At 38.2% G+C, this 24,941-nt stretch overlaps 1 protein-coding gene across 1 annotated transcript in view; it reads right to left on the reverse strand.

Moving 5' to 3' along the window:
- The window catches only part of MSH3 (mutS homolog 3), a 226,955-nt gene that overhangs the window by 142,932 nt on the left and 59,082 nt on the right, over window positions 1-24,941 (reverse strand). Inside the window, exons 9-10 of the mRNA XM_058440757.1 lie at window positions 9,604-9,716; window positions 6,204-6,318 (exon numbers count right to left, since the gene is read on the reverse strand). Of these exons, the coding sequence (XP_058296740.1) occupies window positions 6,204-6,318; window positions 9,604-9,716 (228 nt within the window). The remainder of the gene's footprint in view (window positions 1-6,203; window positions 6,319-9,603; window positions 9,717-24,941) is intronic.

Below are 24,941 nucleotides of genomic sequence, written 5' to 3' on the forward strand. Positions count from 1 at the left end.
CTGACCTCAGGTGATCTGCCAGCCTCAGCCTCCCAAAGTGCTGGGATTACAGGCGTGAGCCACTGCGCCCAGCCAGATCGTCATTTTTATTTCATCTGTGAGCATGATTTTCTGGTACGTATACATTATCTGTAATGACATCCTACTCCTTATTCTCTTTTTTCTCATAATAATTTTGTAAGAAATTTGAATTTGGTTCTTTTCCCATTGCTAATTTTTAAGTGAAGATTAATTTTCCTGAAGTTTTAGAGCATGGGCAATGCTTAGGACAGTTTTTCTAACTTCATACGTCTTGCTCTCTGTTCTTTTTTTGTTTGTTTTGTTTTGTTTTGTTTTTTGGAGATGGAGTCTCGCTCTGTCAGCCAGGCTGGAGTGCAGTGGTATGATGTCGGCTCACTGCAACCTCCACCTCCTGGGTTCAAGCAATTCTCCTGCCTCAGCCTCCAGAGTGAGTGGCTGGGACTATAGGCGCCTGCCACCAATGTGGCTAATTTTTTTTGTATTTTAGTAGAGATAGGGTTTCACCGTGTTGCCCAGGCTGGTCTCAGACTCCTGATCTCAGGCAATCCAAAGTCCCTGACCTCCAAAAGCGCTGGAATTACAGGCGTGAGCCACCGTGCTCAACTTTTTTTTTTTTTGGAGATGAAGTCTCACTCTGTCACCGAGGCTGGAGTGCAGTGGCATGATCTTTGCTCACTGGAACCTCCGCCTCCCAGGCTCATGCCATTCTCCTGCCTCAGCCTCCCAAGTAGCTAGGATTACAGGCAACTGCCACCATGCCCAGCTAATTTTTGTATTTTTAGTAGAGACGGGGTTTTGCCATGTTGGCAAGGCTGGTCTCGAACTCCTGACCTCAGGTGATCAGCCCACCTCACCCTCCCAAAGTGCTGAGATTACAGGCATGAGCCACCACACCTGGCCGGCAATCATGTTTTAAACTTCATAGAATGTTTTTCTCCAGCCTCCCTCTTCTGTTCTTTCTGTGCAGTGTTCAATTGTGCCACCTGACCTCTGCTTTCATTCATAAAAAATAACTGCATGAGAAATGTCTTCCAACCATAAACAATAAGAAAACTGGACAAAAAACATGAGGAGGAAAACTTCTCAGGTACTGGACAACACTTGGCACAGAACTGTGATCCCTGAGAGAGGAAAAACAAATGAGGTAAACAACATGACTGCCTCTTTGGTGGGCGCAGGGAAACTAGAATTTATGAGACAGAATGCCAGATAACAGAGCTGCACATAGAGCTCCAGAGATCTGCTGAAGGGTCACCTCAACTCTTGGCCAAGTACCAGTCCTCAAAGGCGTTTAGGGACCTCTGTGGGACCAGGGAAATAACTACCAGAAATTAGTAGTGAACAGTGACCAGAGTTCACAAAGGGCTTGGAACACTCTCCAACCGGAGTAGAAATACCTCAAAATACATGAGGCATTGGGTATAAGCCTCAGAAGGATATTGCCTTAAGAATGGAATTAAAATAGAGACAAAGATTTTTCAATCTCAGCACTACTGACATTTAAAAGATAAGTGTGTGTGTGTCTATCAACTTTATTGATATAATTCACACACTATGCAATTCACCCACTTGGAGTGTGCAATTAAGTGGTATTTAGTATATTAAAATTGGCCAACCATCACCACCATGTAATTCTAGATATTATCACTCCAAAAAGAAACTCTATACTCATTAACAATCACTCTCCATTCCCCCCAACAACGCAAGAGCCCTAGGCAACCACTAATCTACTTTCTCTCTATGGATTTGCCTATTGTGGACATTTCATATAAATGGAATCAGACAAAACGAGACTTTTTGTGACTGATGTCTTTCAACTACCATAGTATTTTCAAGGTTCATCATGTTGCAACATGTATCTGTACTTCATTCCTTTTTATGGTTGAAAAATCTTCTATTGTATGCATATAACACATTTTAGGTATCCATTCTTCAGTTGATGGACACTAGAGTTGTTTCTAGTTTTTGGCTATTATGACTAATGCTCTTATGAACATTTGTAAAAGTTTTCATGTGGACATCATATTTTCTTTGTCTTAAGTAACATCTAGTGGAATTGCTGGATCACATAGTAAATGTCATGAGGTACTACCAGACTGTTTTCCAAAAGGGCTGTACCATTTTATAGTCCTACTGGCAATGTATGAGGATTTCAACTTGTCTGCACCCCAGCCAACACCTTTTTTTTTTCCTAGTTATAGCCATCCTAGTGGGTATGAAGTGTTATCTAACTGTGGCATTGATTTGAATTTACCTGATGCTTAATGGTGTTGAGCATATTTTCATGTGCTTCTTGGTTGTTTGCATACATTCTTTGGAGAAAAACCTACACGGATCATTTGTCCATTTTCTGAGTTATCTTTTTACCACTGACTTGTAAGAGTTTTTTAATATATATATTCTAGATACAAGTCCCTTACTGGATATATGATTTACAAAAATTCTTCTATTCAGTGGATTGTCTTTTCATTTTCTTGATGGTGTTCTTTGAAGAATAAAAGCTTTTATTTTGATGAAGTCCAATGTATCTATTTTTGCTTTTCTCACTTGTGCTTTTGATGTCATAGTTAAGAAATCATTGCTTCATTCAAGGTTACAAAGATTTACACGTATGTTTTCTTCTAAGAGTATAACAGTGTTAACTCATATCAGGTCTTTGGTCCATTTTATCTTCCAAACTTAAAAATGACATGAAGTAAGGGTCCAACTTCATTCTCTTGCACAGACAGTTATCTGGGCACCATTTGTTTGAAAAAAATCTATTCTTTCTCCACTGAATTGTCTTAACACCCCTGTCAGTAATCAAATGACCATAAGTTTATTTCTAGACTCTCAATTCTATCACATTGATCATATGTCTGTGCTTATGCCAATTCCACACTGTCTTTTTTTTAATCCCACCCTCCACACTGTCTTGATTACTCACTTCGTAGTAAGTTTTGAAACAGAGATATGAATCCTATGAATTTTAGGATCAGCTTGTCAATTTCTCCAAGGAAGCCAGCTGGGATTTGATACAAATTGCATTGAACTTAGAGACTGATCTGAGGAATACTGCATCTTAACAACAACAGACAGGTTTAACATCGGTGAGGTTTTCATAAATGTCCTTTGTCAGGTCAAGAAAGTTCCACGTTAGTTGTAGTTTTTTGAGCCTTTTTATCATGAAGGGATGTTGAATCTTATGCAGAGTTTTTCCTGTCTATTGAGACTATCATGTAGTTTTTGATAAGGTAGATTACACTGATTGGTTTCCAGATTTTTAAACCAAGCCGGTATGCCTGAAATAAATCCAATAGTCATGGAGTACAATCGTTTTTATATTCCTGATTCCATGTACTTATACGTCATTGAGGATTTTTGTGTCTATAATCAAAAGATACTGGTCTGCAGTTTCTTCTCTTGTAATATCTTTGTTTGGTTTTGGAGTGTCGAAATTTGGGGCCAAATAACATGTTTTTTTAGGGAAATATCCTGTGCATTTTAGGATGTTTAGCAGCATCCCTGGCTGCTGCTAGCCATTAGATGTCATTAGAGTAGCTTATATATTAAGCTATTTCTTTCACTAGTAAGTAAAGGTAATCACCACACAGAATGAAGAATTCCTTCCTTCTTTCATTAATCCTATATTAATACTATATATAATAATATATAATAAAAGCCTACTAGGTGCTGGGCTTATGCTGGATGCTGGGAATATATACAAAGTAGAGCACTTTACGTCTTTTGGCTTTGGCTCCATGGAAGTACCCAACAGGTAGATTAGACCATACACTAAGTCACTAGCAGAGCCAGTTTCCTGACCATCCTCCACCACCAATTACAAGATGCAAAAAGTTCAGCTTCACTCAATTTATCAAGAGGTTAATCTTCAGGTAATTTGAAAAGAAGCTATTTTAATTTCAGTATATATAGACATCTTGTTTTATTGTTTGGTATTATTCTTATTTCGAATTAAATATGAGGAAGACAGGCCGGATGTGGTGGCTCATGCCTGTAATCCCAGCACTTTGGGAGGCCAAGGCGGGCAGATCACTTGAGGCCAGGAGTTTAAGACCAGCCTGGCCAACATAGTGAAACCCTGTCTTTACTAAAAATACAAAAAATTAGCTGGGCGTGGTAGCGTGCACCTGTAATCCCAGCTACTTGGGAGGTGGAGGCAGGAGAATTGCTTGAACCCGGGAGGCAGAAGTTGCAGTGAGCTGAGATCGCACCACTGTACTCCAGCCTGGGCAACAGAGCAAGACTCCATCTAAAAAAAAAAAAGAAAAAAGAAAAAAATATATATGAGGAGGACACATCTTTCCAGGTCCAAATTCATTTGCTTCTAAACACATCAGGGCCTGATTTCTAAGTTAGTTTCCTTATTCCAACACTAATACTTCTTTGCTTGGTGATACAGGAACAGAAACACAAGTCTTAATGGGCAAGCTATTTATCACTAATTGCACCTCACTTACAGGGTCCCTATCATGAACAAGTCAAACTGGTAGGTAGCTTGTCACCCCTTTTTTTACAAAGCCCCTACACAACCAACCATATAGACTGATCTCTTTAATAAGTTTATTTTTGGAGCTTAAAGTAGAATCCAATGAGGGTATAATGCCGGGCTGACACTTTTAAAAATAAAAACATTTTGGCCACACTAAAAAATGTATAGATTAATACAATACCCACGCTAAGAAATGAAACATCAGTTAGAACTCCACTATGCCACGTCCATCCTCAACCTTTACTATTTTCCCTTCTTCCCCCTGAAAGAAACCCTGCTTCTGAATTTTCTATCACTCCCCTGCATGTGTTCACTTATTCTCTAACTACATATATATTCTTAAGCAGTACGGAGTATGATTTCACATGTTTCTAACTTCATATAATGGTATGTACTATGTGGCCTTCATCAACTTTATTTTTGGCTTAATATACAGTTCATGAAATTTTAAGTATTGGTCATATATTAATAGCTCTAGTTCATTCATTTTCACTGCTGTATAACATTACATTGCATGAATATAGCACAAGGATCCCTGATGGGCATTTAGATTGCTTTTAAATAGGATGAAGTTGCTTCCAGAGAAATGATACTCTGTTCTAGTACCACACGGGAGAACACACATCAAAGACATTACAAAAAGAACCCCAAGGAACCTGCCTTTCTTCAACTGTCTCCAGCAACCTTGAACCAGCACCACCTCTTTGTTTCCTAGTTAATTTATATTCTGTCATTTTGCTGAGATAGCACCTATCTCCCCTCCCACTTGTGCAGAATGGGACAGAGCTGATGCATCCTGGATCAATATAATGGAGGGTGATTCTTGACAGACCCAAAGACAAGGGGCTGGTGAAGGCGGAATATAAAAGACAAGGAAAGTATCCTACTACTTTTTTCTATTCCAATGGTTATTAAACTAGTATTTTCCTAGAATGTTAATTGTGAGCTTTTAAATTTCCAAAATCCACAGTTAATCACTCTTGTAAAAAGCTGTGTTAGCAGCTGGCCCTTTTATCTCTAACTTCATGGTCTATGAAATAAGAACTGAAACCAAGAATAAGAAAGGTGGTAAAATTTTATGAATGCTTTTTAATACTATTTCTGGGTCCAGTTAGTATAAAGCACAGTTTTGTAGTCAAAACTATAATATATCAAATAGCTATCATGAATACAATTTATTTGACAGAATTATATATATATACGTGTGTATATATATATATAGACATTTTTTTTTTTTTTTTTGAGACGGAGTCTCGCTGTCACCCAGGCTGGAGTGCAGTGGTGCAATCTTGGCTGACTGCAGGCTCCGCCCCCCGGGGTTCACGCCATTCTCCTGCCTCAGCCTCCCGAGTAGCTGGGACTACAGGTGCCCGCCACCATGCCCGGCTAATTTTTTGTACTTTTAGTAGAGACGGGGTTTCACCATGTTAGCCAGGATGGTCTCCATCTCCTGACCTCGTGATCCGCCCACCTCGGCCTCCCAAAGTGCTGGGATTACAGGCATGAGCCACCGTGCCCAGCCAATATATTTTTAACATCCTTCAGCAACAATACAAAACAGCTCATCCTTGCACCCTAGTATTCTATCGATAGCAGGCAAGCTTCTCTAAGTATAGTACTACCAAATTCAATTTAAGAAATGTTCATAATATAAGCTCCCCCTTTTTTTAATTTTGGAGGAATCACTTACTCAGGTTTGGAGAGCATCTTTTCCAAGTTGAATTCTTTGAGGTATTTTATGACGGCAGCCAAAGAGCAAATCACAGGCTTCTCTAAGTTAACAATGCCAGAAATAATTTGAGAACCTAGAAAACAGAATATATTAACTTGTTATAAAAAATTTTTTTAATTAATCAAATTTAAAAATGTAATAAACAGAATCATTAACTTGTTAGCATTATTAAACACAAATTTTAAGTAAAACTTAATGGTTATCAAAATAATAATTTGGACAATATCTCCTAAAATTGACCTTTGGAAAAATGTAAATCATTACTAACACCCAGGACATGGAAAAAAAGGGCATCTTTCTGATGGTGGAATGAACCTTTTTTGAAGAACAGGGTATTTTTTCAAAATGTAAAATGCCCATCTCCTTTGTCTAGAAATACTCCAAACTGCATGTCAAGGATGTGTGTACGAGGAGGTGACTTGAAAAATCTTTTGGAGTATTAAAAAAAACTAGAGGCCACCTAAATAAACATTAACAGTGTAGTACTTAAATAAAGTTTGGTAAATCCTGGTTATTACGTACCAACTAAATGGAATGACTTCAAGTTATCTGAACTGATATGGAAGGCCATCTATAACATGTTGCTAAGTGAAGGAAAAAAGTTGTCTGATCAATTTCATGTCTCACTACAAGCACTGCAACAGCTTTCCATCTGGTCTCACTGCTTCATCCTTGCACCCTACAGGGTATTCTTAACAGAGCAGCCAGAGGAATTCTTTTTAAAATGTATATCAGATCATGAGACTATTTTGCTCAAAAGTCCTCCAACATCCCTCAACTCATTAAGAGTAGAGGCCAAAGTCCTTACAGTGACCCTATACTGCCTGCCATCTCCTCTTTATTTCTGAGCTCACCTCCTAATGTTCTCCCCATCAGTTACTCTGTTCCAGCACACAGACTACTTGCTATTCCTTAAACATGCCAAGTACCCTCCCACCTTAAGATATTTTGTACTTACTGTTGTCTCTGCTTGAAATACTGTTCCTTCATATGTCTATGTGGCTCTTTCCCTTAACTCCTTCAGTCTCTATTCAAATCTTCGTTCAAGTGCTGTTTCTCAGTCAGGCCTTCCTTTACCATCCTATTTAAAAGTTCAACCCACTCCCCTGCCTTATTTTTTTCATAGCACTTATCACCTTCTAACACACTAGTTTACTTTATTGTACATCTCTCACCATTAGAATGTAAACTCCAAAAGAGCAGAAATTTTTGTCTGTTTTATTCCTTATTGTATGCCCAATGCCTGGCATATAATAGGAATTCAAAAAATTAGCTGAACGAATAAATCCCAGTTATGTTAAACAAATACAGAGAACTATATGTGTATGTTTATGTGTATATGTGTGGAGTTTTACAAAAGGATATATGCCAAATTGTTAATGATAACCCCTCTGACATATAAGCTGCAAGGGCAGAGGACAAGTTTGAGGGCAGGCACTTTACTTTTTTCTTTATATACGACTACACTGTTTGACTTTCTTGCAATAAGCATTAATTACTTTTAGAAGTAAAAAAATATATATTACAAGATGTTCTCTACAAATCAGTAAAATATCTTATTAATTTTAACTATAGGTGTTTATAAAACCAGAGTGTAAATGAAGTGCTAACAACACCTTTCCGTTCCACTGAGAATTTGATTTTCTTTTAACTTTCTAGCTTTCTTCCCCAGAAAACATGATAAAGATGGTGTATCAATGTGTTAGAAGTAGCACTGCCTGTGGTAAAAATGACCAAATATCAGTAAATTATATCTGGACTGAGAAGAATTATAAATACCTGACTACAGAGTTTTGGCCTTCCCTTAGTGCATTGACTTTTGTAAGCTGGTGTGTCTTTTGTAGAGACTGCAGCAAGAAATACAGGCTCCTCAAGGGCATGGAGCTTCTAAGCCAGGGTGGCGCTTATGCTCACTTGATGTGAGTCTCCTTCCTTCATACACTCTCCTGGGCACTGCCGCAGACTGCTGTGAGGACTATCCCACTAAGAGCAACACATGCTCTGCTTGCAAGGTGTGTTTTCTGGCCCGTATCTTTTAAGTAAATCTGGTACCACGGATGGGTCATGGTAGTCTTGGGATTTAATCAGGTCTTTACTTGAACATAAGATGATCTCTTGGTAATACTGAACACTGGTGTTAGAAGTGGGAATACACTTGGCTGGGCGCAGTGGCTCATGCCTGTAATCCCAGCAACTTTGGCAGGCGGAGGTGGGAGGATCGTTTGAGCCCAGGAGTTCAACACCAGCCTAAGCAACGTGGCAAAACCCCACCTCTACAAAAAAAATACAAAAATTAGCTGGGTGTGGTGGTGCACACCTGTAGTCTCAGCTACTTGGGAGGCTGAGGTGGGAGGACTGCTTGAGTCCAAGAGGCAGAGGTTGCAGTGGGCTAAGATTGGGCCACTGTACTCCAGCCTGGGTGACAGAGTGAGACCTTATAGAAAAAAATAAAAAGAAGTGGGATACACGCTCAGACACTTTATTTGACTAAGGCATTATGAAATTAAAAGAGACATGCTAACAAGACACTGATGCCTAGATGCAAGGAAATGCTAACCAGACACTGATGCTTAAATGGAGCAGTGACGGGAGCTGATGATGAACGCTCTCTAGCATGTGACAGAGATAAATTTCTTCCATATGGAGTCTGATGAAGATTAGAGTGAAGCCAAATTTATGCCAAGAGGGAAAATGTCTATTCACCTCATCATCCATAAAATGGACCCTAACATAAGCTGGACTGGTAGGAATGTGAGGTACAAATGAAAGTAAGCATTAATACCTGATTGTGGATGTGTGAATTAGACAAATAATGATTACCTAAAATATTTCGACCCTGTCACTAACATTCTGGTGTTTTAATTTTGGCAACCAACCTTTCAAAATGCTAGTCTTCATTAGAATATTTATCATCCAAACAGTCTATAAAATACAAAGATACTAATGAGCCATCTTTAAAGATAAGCAAAAAGGAAAGATGGTCAAAAACTCCTTCCACTCTGATGAGTATGTCAAAACCATCAAGTTACTAGCTGGTCATAATTTCAAAAGAGGCTGCAATGGTTCTTTTTGTTTTTTAAGAGACAGGGTCTCGCTTTGTTGCCCGGGCTGGACTGCAATGGCATGATAATAGCTTATTGCTGCCTTGAACCCTCAGGTGATCCTCCCCTGCCTCAGCCTCACCAGTAGCTGGGACTGCAGTGCAATAGTGTTTCTGATGAGCACAACAACAGTGAGCTCTTCTTCTCCCACATATTTATAGTAACTACCTAGTCATCATTAAATTGAGAATCATACTCATACCTTTATCCAAATTTCAAATCAGTTCAACTTGAGGACATACAGGGAAAATATTTACCTTTGATGTCAACTGTATCTTTTGCATAAAACTCTGTAACTGCCTGGAAAGCATGGCTGTATTCAAAATAAATGTTATCCATTCTTTCGACTCGAATTCTGTCATCCTGCACACTGAAAGAAAAAAGGAAAATTTCAAAGATAACTTATCCATTATCATGAAATGCTGGTTATTTAGGTCTTGGCCACAAGAAGAAAAAAAAAGATAAAGATTTATTCCTTATTCTTTCCCAAGTTGAAGAAAGAGAGAGAAAGAAAGAGCTAAAGTTTCTCTGCCAAAATCCTCTATTTCATAAAATATTAAAATGAGTACTTTTTTTTTTTATGTTTTTTGTTTTTTTGTTTTTTTTTTTTTGAGATGGAGTCTCACTCTGTTGCCCAGGCTGGAGTGCAGTGGCAGCAATCTCAGCTTACTGCAAGCTCCGCCTGCCGGGTTCACACCATTCTCCTGCCTCAGCCTCCCGAGTAGCTGAAACTACAGGCGCCCGCCACCACACCCAGCTGATTTTTTGTATTTTTAGTACAGAGGGGGTTTCACCGTGTTAGCCAGGGTGGTCTCGATCTCCTGACCTTGTGATCCACCCACCTCGGCCTCCCAAAGTGCTGGGATTACAGGTGTGAGCCACCACGCCTGGCCAAATACTTTTTATTAACTGCTATTTTATATCACCTAGCACATTGTGAGTACTTTATATCTATCATTATTTAAAAAGAAAAACTCATTGAAATTAGGGTCCATTATGTTACTAAATATGAAGGGAGAAAAATTGAAAAGCATCATTTTGATTTGATTACGTTATTTGTTTAAATAATCTAGCAACAGAATACAGCACTGAGTAACTCTTTCTTTGAGGGACTTTCTGCTAAATCTGTTTCTATCACAGTCTCCAGTGAAATATAGTAAATTAGGTTAACTCTCACTCTTTAAAGTGATTCTACAGTCCTTCTAAAAATATGTAGAAAAATTTGCCTAAGTACATAAACAAATCATAGCATGCATGCTGGGTAGTGCATTTTCTTTTTCTGTTTCTTGACTCCCTATTCTGTCCTCCTTCTCTTCTTTCTTTATCACCTCACTCCCAATGACTATTATCTCTCATGTTAACAGCCTAGAATGAATCTTTCCATACTTTTCCATGTTCATATTTTGGTCATACACAAGCATATATAATATATGCTCATTATATATTATATTACTACATTATAAAACTAAGATGATTTTATAAACATATTTCTGTGTCTTGTTCTCTTCACTTAATAATTCTTGAAAGTCCCTCCATAAAAATGACCTAGCTACAACTCCTTCTTTTTAATGGCTGAAAAATATTTCATAGTATGTAGATGCCACAATTTCTTCAACTATTTCTTTGTTGTTTGATATTCATTTGGTATTGTCACATGTTGCTTTAAAACATCTTTATTTAAAAATAAAAAACTTTAGTTACACATATCCCTCCCTAATCACATCCCTCTACGATTTCCAGAAGGAAATGCTGGCCGGGCACGGTGGCTCAACACCTGTAATCCTAGCACTTTGGGAGGCCGAGGCAGGAGGACTGCTTGAGCTCAGGAGTTTAAGACCAGCCTGGGCAACATGGGTCTCTCTACAAAAAATACAAAAATTAGCCAGGCACGGTAGCACATGCCTGTAGTCCCAGCTACTTGGAAGGCTGAGGTGGGAGGATCACTTAAGCCCAGGGAGTCAAGGCTGCAGTGAGCTGTGATCACACCACTGCACTCCAGCCTGGGCAAGAGTGAAACTCTGTCTCAAATTAAAAAAAAATTAATAAAAGAAGCAAACATTATCTTGAATGTGATGTATATTACCATGTATGTTTTCATTTTTTATAAAAAACTGTATCATTTCATGCTTTTCATTTTGTATGAGTGGTACTTTATCATAACCATACAAAATTGACTCTATATTCAATGTTACACTATTTCTAAGATTTATACATGAAGATACATGTGCTTTTTACATTTTAACCACAGCTAAGTATTTTATTATTTCTTATATTTTCTAATAAATTTAAGATCTGCTTTCTGAATTTATTCACCAGAATTTATCTTTGTGGATAGTGTGAAGTTATAAGTACGATTTAATTTTCCATATAATTAATGATCAAAGCAGCAATTAGAGAGCATTCCATATGTCCCTGATGATTTATAATGCTACTTTCACTGCATATTGCATTTCCATATATGTTTTTGGATTCTCCATGCTGTTCCACTGATCTTTTTGTCTATCTCTGTATCACGACCACAGTCTCTTAATTTCCAGGGCTTGGCATCTATATCTAAAGTGGCAAGGCCTCTACCTTGCTCTTCAAGATTGTCTTAGCTACTCCTGGCCCTTTGATTTTCTTTGTGAATTTTAGGTTCACTTACCTTCTGTCTTCACAAGAAACTTACTGGGATTACTTTATTTATTTATTTATTTATTTATTTTTAGACAGAGTTTCACTCTGTCGCCTAGGCTGGATCAGGGCTCATTGCAGCATCATCAACCTCCCAGGCTGAAGCAATCCTCCCTCATCAGCCCCAAGTAGCTAGGACTACAGGTAGGCATTACCACGCCCAGCTAATTTTTTTTGTATTTTTAGTAGATACGGGGTTTCGTCATGTTGCCCAGGCTGGTGTCAAACTCTTGGACTCAAGCGATCTGCCCACCTCGGCCTCCCAAAGTGCTGGGATTATGGGCATGAGCAATTGCGCCCAGCCCTTATTGGTATTTTGATTTGATATGTAATGAATTAATTTAGAGAGAAATAACATCTTAAATAGAGATAACACATTATCAAAGCTGGTATATTCCTCTATTCATGTCTATTACATCCAACAGTAATGTTCCATAATTTTCTCCATGAAAGTTTTATACAGCTTTGGTTGTGCTCACTCTTAGATATGTACACACACTTCTCTCTTGTCTTTATCTGAAACAGAAACAGGTGTTGGGTGGGGCCCAGCATCACGGGACTCTACTGCACATTAAAGTTAAAGAACCATTGACCTATACAAATAAGACTGCTGCTATAATGAGAATTAGTAGATGATAGGAAAGAGTATTTACAAAGAGTATTCCCAAAGCAAAGAGTACTTCCTTTGGAAGCTTACCTTATGTATATTGATGTAGGTATATCTAATGATCTAAGAACATAAGTTGTCTGTAAAGTAAAGCTATACTATAAACAACTGAGTTAAGATAATTTAGAAAGTTTCTCGATGTTTTTTTCTTTGGCTCCCTATGCAGAACACTTTCTTGGTCTCTACATAAAACTGAAAAAAGACTTGAAACCATCCCCAACACCAAAATAAAGCAAGCTTTTTTCTATTTTTATGATTTTCCTTCCTGAGCAAGGAGATCGTATGAGTTGATTTAAAAGTTCAATTACAATGCCTTGTAATAAATAAACAATAGTGAAACTTTATTACCTATTTTGCTTTACAACTAGGTTAAAATTCAGAAAGAAGGATTTATGACAGAAAATCTATAGTTTATGTATTTTTTTCTTCACAAAAACAGTTAAACAAATTCTCATGGGCATATGCCACACAACAATCACTCTTTCTTAGTTTACAATCTAAGACAACAGACAATGTGGTAGACAGAAAACACAGAAACACAAATGGCTATACCTCATCACAAAAGCAGAACACTCCCTCCCTCAGTATTATGAAAAGTAGAAATAAATGTATCATTTTATCAATGTAACACACATTTGTAATTTTTTGCTATTTTCCTTGATATAATATTTTATTGAAATAATTGTTTTTTGTTAGATTCAAGCATAGTTTTTCAGTCTCCCTAAATCCTGCCATAAAAACAGAGAATTTAATAACCAAACTAAAACCCACAGACAACATGTATTACACTATAACTGCATCTCAAGATATTAAGAACCCCAAAATGCAAGCAGGTGGGATGAACAATAAGATACAAATGCTATCAGCAACCATGTGAGAAGAAGCAGACAGAAGCAACAGAACTCTAACAATCGGAAAACAGAAACAACACAAAACAGCAACCAGGTTCTTGCTGGAAAGTATAGTAGGATATTTTGAGGAGCTGAAATTGGGAGTGCAGGTTGTACACTTGATAATAGTAACTACAAGGAGTCCACAGTAAAGCCTGAAGGGGCTTGAGAACTCTAGGCCCTATGAATTCACAAAATCAGTGATGCAAAGCACTTTTTTAGGACAAATCTTACACTGAGGAAAAACTCCTATGAACAGAATCTAAAATGAGGAGAAAAGGGATAACAGGGTAATTGTTAAGAAGACAAAAGTACTACAGAACAGAGCCAGGAGAAAATGAGCTGTCACATTTTCAAATACTTTGACAATATGCAGCAAAATGAATGAATCTCAAAAAATCATATTTTGTGAAAGAAATCAAGCCAAAAAATTTTAATATATATTGTAAGATATCCTGTATTTGAAATTCTGTAAAAGGTAAAATATACTGGTGGAAAATTAATAATTGCCTAGGGCCAGATGTGAAGGGAGGGTACCAACTGCAAAAGCACATGGAAAGTTTTAGGGTAAAAGTATTCTACCACATCTCGACTGTGATAGTGGTTACAAAATTGTGTAAAACTACCACTTACACTTACAGTTGTGTAAACTGTACATTTAAAAATGAATGAACTGTTTATAAATAATACTTGGAGTTAAAAAACACTACCAGCACTGTGAAGTCAGAAAAGCTATTTTGAACCCATGCCTCTTCTAAAAGTTTGGGAAAATGAATTTGCATAAAAATGAGTAATAGAAAAGGACCAAACTCAAATCCTGTCCAAAGTTATGATAAGAAAAAAAAGAAAAAACATAATAACATCTCTACAGACAACAGAATCATGTTAGATATCTCCATAAAACATGAAAACCCTAACAAGTTAAAAAAAATTATTAAGAAAACAAATTGGATTTAGAAAAACTCAGAAATGAACAGGCAGAACTCAGGAATTAGAGACAAAAGGAAAACTTCTCAGAACGAAGGACAGACTAGAAGGCACATAACTGAATAAATACTACAGATAATAAAGATAAGAAGCAGGAAATGAAAGGGGGAAATTTTTTTCGAAGTCAAAAAGAAATGAAAAAGGAGATTTGAAAGATTGGAAGAAAGTAACAAATACAAAAGGTTGGCAAAGAAGATCTAAAACGTGTATAAAAGGTGCTCCCAAGGTACAAAGTTGGCAAAGAGGGCAAAGCAAAGAAATAGAAAAATCACTTGACACTGTATATTTAAAAAACACATCACATACCTGGGGAAATCAACCTATAATGACCATCACAATAAGTAATCTAGTAAAATTATTTCCAGCCAAAATGACAAGTTATTTACAAAAGAAAGAAAAACAGAGCTGCCAAACTTTAACAGCAATGTTTTACGCTACAGACAATGGAGTAACATGTTTAAGACACTCAAAGAAATAAACTGTAAGCCAAGAATTTTACGCTTAGCCAAACTTCCATGTATAAAGGCCACAGACAGCTATAACCAAAGTATGGTCACCAGACCAGTAGCATCACCACCACCTGGGGAATTGCTAGAAACACAGATTCTCAGGCCCCATCCCACATGTACGGAGCCAGAGAACCTGCCAGTGAGGCCCAGCACTCGGTGCTTTAACAAGCCTGCCAGGTAATTCTGATGCACACTAAGGTGTAAGAACAACTATACTACAGAATAAATTTCAGACAACCAAAATGACTAGAAAGACATGGATATAAGAATTGGTGGTGAGCATGTAATACATATTTCGTTGGAGAACTAAGACTCTCAATGGAGGCTATAAGAAAGAAGGTATAGTACCTAATGGCTATATGCTCTGACGATGCAGATATATTACAACTATGAAATAAATGGGGAAGAAATGTAAGACCAAATGCAATGGCATTTTATAATATATAATTTTAATAATATAGATTCAGTAAAGTGGGATAAAGCAAATTAAATACCTGATATTTGAATGATAAAATCAGAGTACTTACATAAGAACCAGGATTGTCGACATAGTGGGGAAAAGGAGATACAGATGTCAGACTGAAAAAGTTAAATAAAAACTCTTTAGCCCTGAATTTGAATCAGAAGTATTTTTTAATGAGTTCTTAATATAGTTTGACCTATCCAATAAATAGCCTCCCTAGTTGCACAGACTGTGGTTTAGAAATACCATTTCCTGGCCGGGCACAGTGGCTCATGCCTGTAATCCCAGCACTTTGGGAGGCTGAGGTGGGTGGATCACGAGGTCAAGAGATCGAGACCTTCCTGGCCAACACGGTGAAACCCCGTCTCTACTAAAAATATAAAAATTAGCTGGGTGTAGTGGCATGCACCTGTGGTCCCAGCTATTCGGGCGACTGAGGCAGGAGAACTGCTTGAACCTGGGAGGTGGGGGTTGCACTGAGCCGAGATCGCACCACTGTACTCCAGCCTGGTGACAGAGTAAGACTCCGTCTCAAAAAAAAAAAAAAAAAAAAGAAAAAAGAAATACCATTTGCTACTAAAAGAAACTAGGGAAGGATTACTGGAAAAATGACTAATTCCAGGTCTGGGACTGAAAATGTTTAAGATGATCCTAGACTATCTTGTTACACAAAAAAGCTACTAAAGATTACTAGCATCATGGCAAAATGGCACAGAAGTCAACTTGGAGAGACTCTCTTTGCCCAATAACAGGCCATTTTGAGCACTGGGAAGAATAACAACTGCAATGAAACCAAAACACATTAGATATGTTTAAACCCTTGGGTTCATAATGATACTTTAAAAAGCAAGACTTGTTCATCACTACTGAGTATCAATGGCTACTCAATTCACAAAAAGAGAGATAATTATACGCCTCCCAATGAAAAAATAGAATCTATGAAGTTCTCTTCCTCTCCCATGAAAAAAAAAAAAACTGAATTTTATTAAGCCTCTCAATGCAACTACCAATTTACAGAAAATACAGAGGAATATTTTAAACTCTATGGAGATGTAATCAGCAAAATCCAGACTTTGGAAAACTCCACAAGAAAAACAACTGAGAAAAAAAAAAAAAAAAAAAAAAACCAAAGGTGGGGATAAGAATAAAAAGAGATGGAGAGCGAACCTGTAGACAAAGAGGCTTTAAAAGGTATTTTTATAAAAAGTCAGGCACAGTGGTATGCACCTGTAGTCCCAGCTACTCAGGGAGCTCAGGAGGGGGATCACTTGAGCCCAGGAGTTCCCAGCTCACCTGTGCAACATAGCAAGACCCTTGTCTCTAAAAATAAAAATTTTAAAAATTTTGAAGACATTTAAAAAATAAACTGGCAAAATTAAACCATAAGGATACATACTTGGGTGACAAAACTGCAAAGGAAATTAAGAAGGTGATAACAATGACAAAGTCAGGATCATGGTTCCTCTGAGGGCTATGACAGTGAGGAGGCAGAGAGAGCTTCTAGAGTGACTGCCAAAACTCTATATCCTGGACTAGATGGTGGTTTCAGCAGCCTTCTTCTATATCTGTATTATAGTTTCTTATATTTGTACCATATTTTAATTTTTTCAAATAAAACACAAATGATTCCAATTTTACTGGCTTCTCCTAAAATTAAATTACTTCTGAAACTTTTACTTTTTACTTTAATCCAAGAGTCTGTTTTATCTCATAAGCAACTACCAATGTTCCATCATCACGCTGAATTTAGAAGTATTTTGATATAGGAAACTCAAATAACTCAATACCAAAAACACAAATAACCAAATTTAAAAATGGGCAAAGGCCCTGAATGAATGGCCAATAGATATATGGAAAAAAATGCTCTTATTAATCATCAGGAAAATACAAATCAAAACCACAATGACATATTTACCTCATTCCTGTTAGAATGGCTATTGCCACAAAGACAAAAAGTGTTGGTCAGGACACGGAAAGGCGCGAACTCTTACATACTGTTGGTGGGAATGTAAACTGAGACAGCCCTTATAGAAAATAGTATGGAGGTTCTTTAAAAACTTAAAATAGACCTACTAGCTGGGCAGGATGGCTCACACCTATAGTCCCAACTACTTGGGAAGCTAAAGCTTGAGGCCAGGAGTTTGAGACCAGCCTAGGCAACACAGCCTGTCTCCAAAAAAAAATAATATAAATTAGCTGGGCATGGTGGAGTGCACTTGTAGTCCCAGCTACTCAGGAAGCTGAGGTGGGAAGGATCTCTTGAACCAAGGAGTTCCAGGCTGCAGCGAGCTATGATTATGCCATCGCATTCCAGCCTGGGTGACAGGGCAAGACACCCTCTCTTAAAAGAATTTTTTATAATAAAAATAGAACTATTACATGATCCAGCAATCTCACTACTGGGTATACATTCAAAGGAAACAAACTCAGTATGTCAAAAAGATATCTGCATTCTTAAATTTATTGCAGCACTATTCCCAACAGCCAAGTTATGGACTCAGCCTAAGTGTCCATCAATGGATGAATACATAATGAAAATGTGGAATATACACACAATGGAAAGTATTCTTATACTATTTTAATAGTAATTCAGCCCCCCAAAAATGAAACCCTGTCCTTTGCAGTAACATGGATGGAACTGAGGTCAATTATTTTAGGTAAAATAAGCCAGGTACCAAAAGACCAATATCACATGTTCTCATTCAAATGTGGGAGCTAAAAAAGTTGATCTCACAGAGGTAGAATAATGGTTACCAGAGCTTTGGGGAGGAAGGTAATGAGAAGTTGGTTAATGGGTACAAGCATACAGTTAGATAGAAGGAATAAGTTCTAGTGTTTGATAGCACAGTAGGGTAGGACTATAGTTATCAATAATTTATCATATATTTCAAAATAGCTAGAAGATATTAAATGTCTGACATAAAGAAATGTTGTGTCTGAGGTGACAGGTATCCTAAACACCTGATTTTATAATTAGATATTGTATATATATATGAAAATATCACGTATACCCCATAAATATGTATAAATATTATGAATCAAGAATAAATATGTAAAAAAATATAAGTTTCTCAAAAAAGGTGTTAGACAGGCACAGTGGCTCACACCCATAATCACAGCTACTCAGGAGGCTGAGGCAGGAGGATCGCTTGAGGCCAGGAGTTTGAGACAAGCCTGGCAACACAGCAAAACCCAATCTCTGCAAAAACAAAAAAAAAGATAGTTGTCAGATACTATCATAAAAGACGCAGAAGAGAAATAAAAAAAAGACTTCCATTTAGAGCACTTCAACAAGTTTTCTTTTAAGAATCGACCTTTAGAACAAAAAAATCATAAAGAGGAATTTCTCTAAATAAAAGTTTACTGAGGAATTTTCTATCCAATAAGGAAATAAATATAAAGCAGCTGAAAGATAGGTGTGGGGTGGGGAAAACTAGCATTTTTCATTAGTCAACACAATTCTGAAATAGAGTCTATAAAATGCTTTTAAACATTCACAGGCATTTCTACCAGCTACTCTTATGGCTCATAGTGAATGGCAGAATGATCACTTTTTAAAATGCTTAGCAGACATTTATGGAGTGCCTACTGCACGTTACCCCTCAAGCCCTTGTACCACACTGCTGTCAGAGAGAGCATAGAGATGAAGACATTGCACTTGCCCTCTGACTCCTTCAATAGTTCCCCATTCCTGTGATCAGGAAAAGTGCTTCCATATATGATATGGTTGGAATTTGTGTCCCTGCCCAAATCTCGTATCAAATTGTAATCCCCAGTGCTGGAGCAGGGACCTGGTGGGAGGTGACTGGATCATGGGAGTAGACTTCCCCCTTGCTGTTCTTGTGATAGTGAGTGAGTTCTCATGAGATCTGGTTGTTTGAAAGTGTGTGGCACCTCCCCCTCTCTCTTCCTCCTGCTCCAGCCACGTAGGACTTGCCTGCTTCCCCTTCACCTTCTGCCATGATTGTAAGTTTCCTGAGGCCTTCCCAGCCATGATTCCTGTACAGCCTGTGGAACCCTGAACCAATTAAACCTTTTTTCTTTATAAATTACCCAGTCTCAGGTAGTTCTTTATAGCAGTGCAAGAACAAACTAATACAACAGAGCACATCTAAAATTCTCTAACAAAACGAATACCACCCCCCCGCCCACCACTGTCATAGAGCTTACTTTCTAGTAGGGTTAAGCAGAAAATAGTAAAGAAAAAATAATAATGTTAAAAAGTAATTTTTTATGGTGATCTGACTCCCTCACCTCCCTCAGGTCTCCATTCAAAAGTCATCATCTCAGTGAAACCTTCCCCGATTACCTTGTGTGAAATGGCTCTGCTCACTAGAATCCATGAGGATGGGAACTTTTGTCAGTGTTATTTCTGCTGTATTCAATGCCTGGAACAGTGCCTGGTATAAAACAAGTACTCAACCTATAGAGTATTGCTGAATAAAGGAATGAATGAGTACAAGTTCCAGAACTACAGCTCTCCTTGCTGTGGGTGGCATTATTCTCATTTTAAAAATGAGTAAATTGAGCTTGAGACATTAAGTACAATGTCCAAAGTAATTAAGAGATAACAGATTAATAGATATTCAAACCAAGAGTAGTTAGCTCCAAAGGTTTTATCTGTTCTACTACAAGCCTAGGCAGGCATAAGCTGATTCAGGAAGAAACCTAAGAGGGAGGATATTCTCCCATCTGTGGTGCTGAAGAAGGATTTTTCTACCTTAATCCACTAGAGAGAGAGAGTATCAGACTAACTATTGCAAAGTTCTTATCAATTTTTATCTTCCTGTAGACTTCCTTAATACCTGGATTTTTAGAAGTCTGCAATAAAGTTATTTAGCAACTCAAAAAGGAATGACCTTACATGAGCTCCACAATGTTTTTAGACAAGTTCCTAGAGTGAACACAAGAGGCAGCTGGTTACTCAATTATAGTTCTAATTAAATTTTTGTTTGATAAGCAGATAAGGATTTAGAAACCCATTAAGTTTGATAAAAATGGACTTGTCACTTATCCTTGAGGCTTTCCTGGAAGCTTTACAAGAATGTTAAATTCATCATTCTGCAATATGTATATTAAACCATCTTCACACAAATATTTTTTCAAACTGGTTAAAGTTATAAAATCTTGTATCTCTATTTTCCTAGATTTCTTAATTAAAGAACGTTATGATAAATTCAAATCACTATATCTCTGAAACAAAAGTCCATTTGGGCCAGACGTGGTGGCTCACGCCTGTAATCTCAGCACTTTGGGAGGCTCAGGAGGGCAGATCGCCTGAGGTCAGGAGTTCCAGACCTGCCTGGGCAACATGGTGAAACCCTGTCTCTACTAAAAATACAAAAACGAGCTGAGTGTGATGGTGGGCACCTGTAGTCCCAGCTACTCGGGAGGCTGAGGCAGGAGAATCGCTTGAACCCAGGAGGTGGAGGTTACAGTGAGCCAAGATTGCACCACCGCACTCTAGCCTGGGCGACAGAGTGAGACACCATCTCCAAAAAAAAAAAAAAAAGTCTATTTGAAATTCTGCACACATGCATAACATCCTACCAGAATTCTGTCACATAGATTTTAAGAAAATTTCTACTTTAACCTTTTCATATGTAACATGCCTCTCTGTTGCTGAAGGTATTTTTTTGAAAAATTAAAGGGTAATAAACCTTGCAGTCTTGATTTCCTCAAACTGTAGTCTGTGGGACACCGGCATCAGAGTCACCTGCAAAGCACACTGGAAGTACAGATTCCCACCCCAAAGGTGCTAAATGTGAATTCAGCAGGAAGTTAGAGGAGAGCGAGCATTTTCAACAGGTTTCCCGGGGTGAGTCACAGGCAAACTGCAGACTAAGAACAGCAGGCGACAAGAACAATACCGGTAGCCACCACAGGACTGGAGTAAAAATGGATGGAAATCTGCTCCAAAGACATGTATCCAATGGTAGTCTATGATTCAGCTGCTTTATTAGAGGTGGACAGTAAATAACATTGCATCAAAAAAATTAAGTTATCTATGATTATATAATTGACCCAGATCTAAAAAATTATAAAACCACATTCCCTTGACCACTCGCTACAGAGGGTATTTGTGCTGTGGGGCTGAAGCCTCCTGAATGGAGAGGAGCATGAACAGAAGGTGTGCTCCTCCCAAGGTGGCAACCTCCCTTCTGTCCTTGTTGGTGAGACTAACAACAAGACAGTCATCTCGGTCTCTCAGTCATTACACAGGGCATGCCAAGCTAGACTGTTAAATTAAAGCTTCTAATTAAAAAAAAAAATCCTTTCCACATGTAACATGCCTCTCTGTTGCCTACTATATTGCTTTTGAAAAATTAAATGCTCTCTCAGCAAGTGTTAAGCCCACACTAAAACAAGTGAACTTCAGAACCAATAATATCTTTTAATGTCTGCTTGGAAATAAAACTGGTGACTCTCTAGCATCAAATAACAGACCACCAACAGAGATTCTGAACTAATGTTCAACTGTGAACAAACAAATGTCAGCTTACCAATTTTATGATCTATACCAACTTTAGAAACTCATAGACAAAAAGAGCCTTGTTAAAGGCAGACAGTATCCTCTGGGAAAACTCACAAGGCCTCCTGTGACAGTGAACTCATTGGTAATAATAACACTGACGAGTTCCAAGCTGAGTAATTCATTCTCTCCTCTGAAGACAGAATGAAACAGGGTTCTTGACTGAGTAGGACAGACAGGTAACCTGGCTTTAATATCTCCATATTAGAATTACTATGAAACTCATTAATTTTATCAGTGCTCACAGTAGGGAACAACCACCACTTTCTTAGAAAACTAAGGGCATTATTTGAAATTATAATTCTAAAACCAACCACTAGAACAAAACCAACAAAAAAAATGCAAAGAAAACAGATCACATCGTGAAAGATTATTTAAAAGATATAAAAAGAGAAAATATAACACAAAATAGTATAAACTAATATCAAATATATCTGACATATTAAAGGGCTAAATTCACCTATTAAAAGAAAATTAAATTCAGATTGGATCACAGAGGGAAAAAAAAAACCAAAATTCTATGCTACAAACAGGAGTGCAATCCAAAACAAAGTAATTCAGAAAGGTTACAAATTAAAAAGATGGCTGAAAAACAACAACTGCCTAGAGGTATATATTAGGTAAATACAAATAAAAAGAAAGTATGAGATCAAATCTTACTACCAGGAAAAATAAAATTCAGAATAAAAACCATTAAAACCGGACAATGAGGGGTGTTTTTATAATAGTAAAAGGGACAGGATGGAAGAAACTCTTTGCCCCATAACCTTTTTAAAATACTTTTCGTTTTTTGAACTAAAATATACAACTTATTAAAAAATAAAATGGCATATTAGAAAAGAGAAAGAAGAGAAAAAAATGGATTACAGGATTTATGCAGGAGCTCCCAGAAGGAGATGCTGGTCCTCTTCCCTGGACTACAACCCTGGAGGCTGGGAGTCAGGACAGAGCACTGGAGCATCCTGCCACCTTGTGGAACACCAGGAGGCAGCCATCACAGGAGGAGAGGAAAGAGCAGAGCCCCTAGATCCAGCCATGCCCAATTCCAGTCACACCCGATTCCAGCCTGCCTTCAAGCTTTTCACTTATGAGCCAACAGCTTCATTTTCAACTAAAATTTTTTTCAATAAAAACTCATTAGAAAGTGTAGTGCTGGCCAGGTGTGGTGGCTCACACCTGTAATCCCAACACTGTGGGAGGCCGAGACAGGTAGATCACTTGAGGTCAGGAGTTCAAGACCAGCCTGGCCAACATGGTGAAACCCTGTCTCTACTAAAAATACAAAAATAGCTGGGTATGGTGGTGCAGGCCTGTAGTCCCAGCCACTCAGGAGGCTAAGGCAGGAGAATTGCTTGAACCCAGGAGGCGGAGGTTGCAGTGAGCCGAGATGACACCACTGTACTCCAGCCTGGGTGACAGAATGAGACTCCATGTCAAAAAAAAAAAAAAAAAAAAGGAAGAAAAAAAGAAAATGTACTGTTTTCAAAAAGGGGTCTCCTGCTGTCCAGAGAAGGAAATAGACACAATCACATAGCTTCTTAGAAGAATGGCAGCCCCTACTTAAGTCCACATGGCCAACAGTGAACCAAGGTGAGGAAGACCCAGTTTGACAGTCAGCTGGTGAGTCCTCCTCAGAACGAAACAACAGGAAGACACAGCACCTGTGGGAGGTTCTGGAGGCCTGAAAAACCCCTCCTTACCAACAGAAGCGAAAGGGCCTTAGCCAACTTACCACAAGGGATTGAAAACTAAAAGCAGAGGTAGGGCCCACACTTCTTCAGGCTTAAGCCTGAAGGTCTGAGGCTTAAGCCTCAGAGGCCTGAGGTGAAGAAACACACCAGGACCTATCCGCAAAGGAGAAGCCTGTTTGGGAGCAAGGGAGGATTGAGAATTTCCCCACTATGGGAACTCCATGGGGCCTCAGACTCAAGGCTAACGCAATGGAAGCTGGGCTGTTCAAAAGGCTGAGAGAGACAGGAGGTATTATAAGGCAGGAAGTCTGTACTAGGTAAACTCGTGTTGTTCTAAAACTATTTTTCTAGTTTTTTCTATACTTTTGATTATACCTTTGCTTCTTTTGTAACGGTTGGTTTTGGTTTTGTTTTTAAAGGTAAAACTCCATCAAAAAAATTCTAGTCTGTCTTGGCAAACCTGACAGGAAAGTACTTCTGTCTGCAATGAGGTTAAAAATACTAAGAGGATTAGCGTGCAACTGGGAAACCAAAGGAAAGGGGAACACTCGAAGGGGGAGGGAATGGCAGAGAAGTCAAGGGCTGAGAGAAGCCACTCATTTCTGCTTGTTGTCATCATCGTCCAGCTCTTGGTCCTTGATCCTAGAAATCTTTTCTAAGGACAGAATTCCTTAGTAACAATGTTTTAAAACCCCCATCCTTTCTTAATCTTTCAGCCCCTCACAATCCCAGGTCTTTTTACCACCAATCTACACATACTATACCCCAGACCTGTGCACATATTCTCAGTTAACAAGCAGGTCAAGGCTCACCTCCTCTAAGACGCTTTCCCAGAAGAATAACCACATGTGAAGACAACCCATGCTTTCTGCTGGATACCAGGGCTGTGGTTTGTAAAGAAATACCTTCATAAATAAAGCTGCTTTGTTTTAAGCACAGATGCTTTGTCAGAAACTTTACCACCAGAGAGAAATTCAGACTGTAATATGCATTATAAGGGAAAGAAATTTCATAAAATATTAACCAAAATAATTTTAATTGTGCTATAAAATATTACCCCTTTTGCAGTCAAAAGCAAAGGTGAAGGAAGGGAATAGCTGCTCCCTTGTGTGTTTTTCCTGACAGGCTGTATGACATAGTGTGCTTTAGAGCCAGGAAGTCTGTATCAAATTCCAGTTTTGCC

The sequence above is a fragment of the Hylobates moloch genome, unplaced genomic scaffold (assembly GCF_009828535.3).
Source record: "Hylobates moloch isolate HMO894 unplaced genomic scaffold, HMol_V3 SCAFFOLD_6, whole genome shotgun sequence".
Lineage (NCBI taxonomy): Eukaryota > Metazoa > Chordata > Mammalia > Primates > Hylobatidae > Hylobates > Hylobates moloch.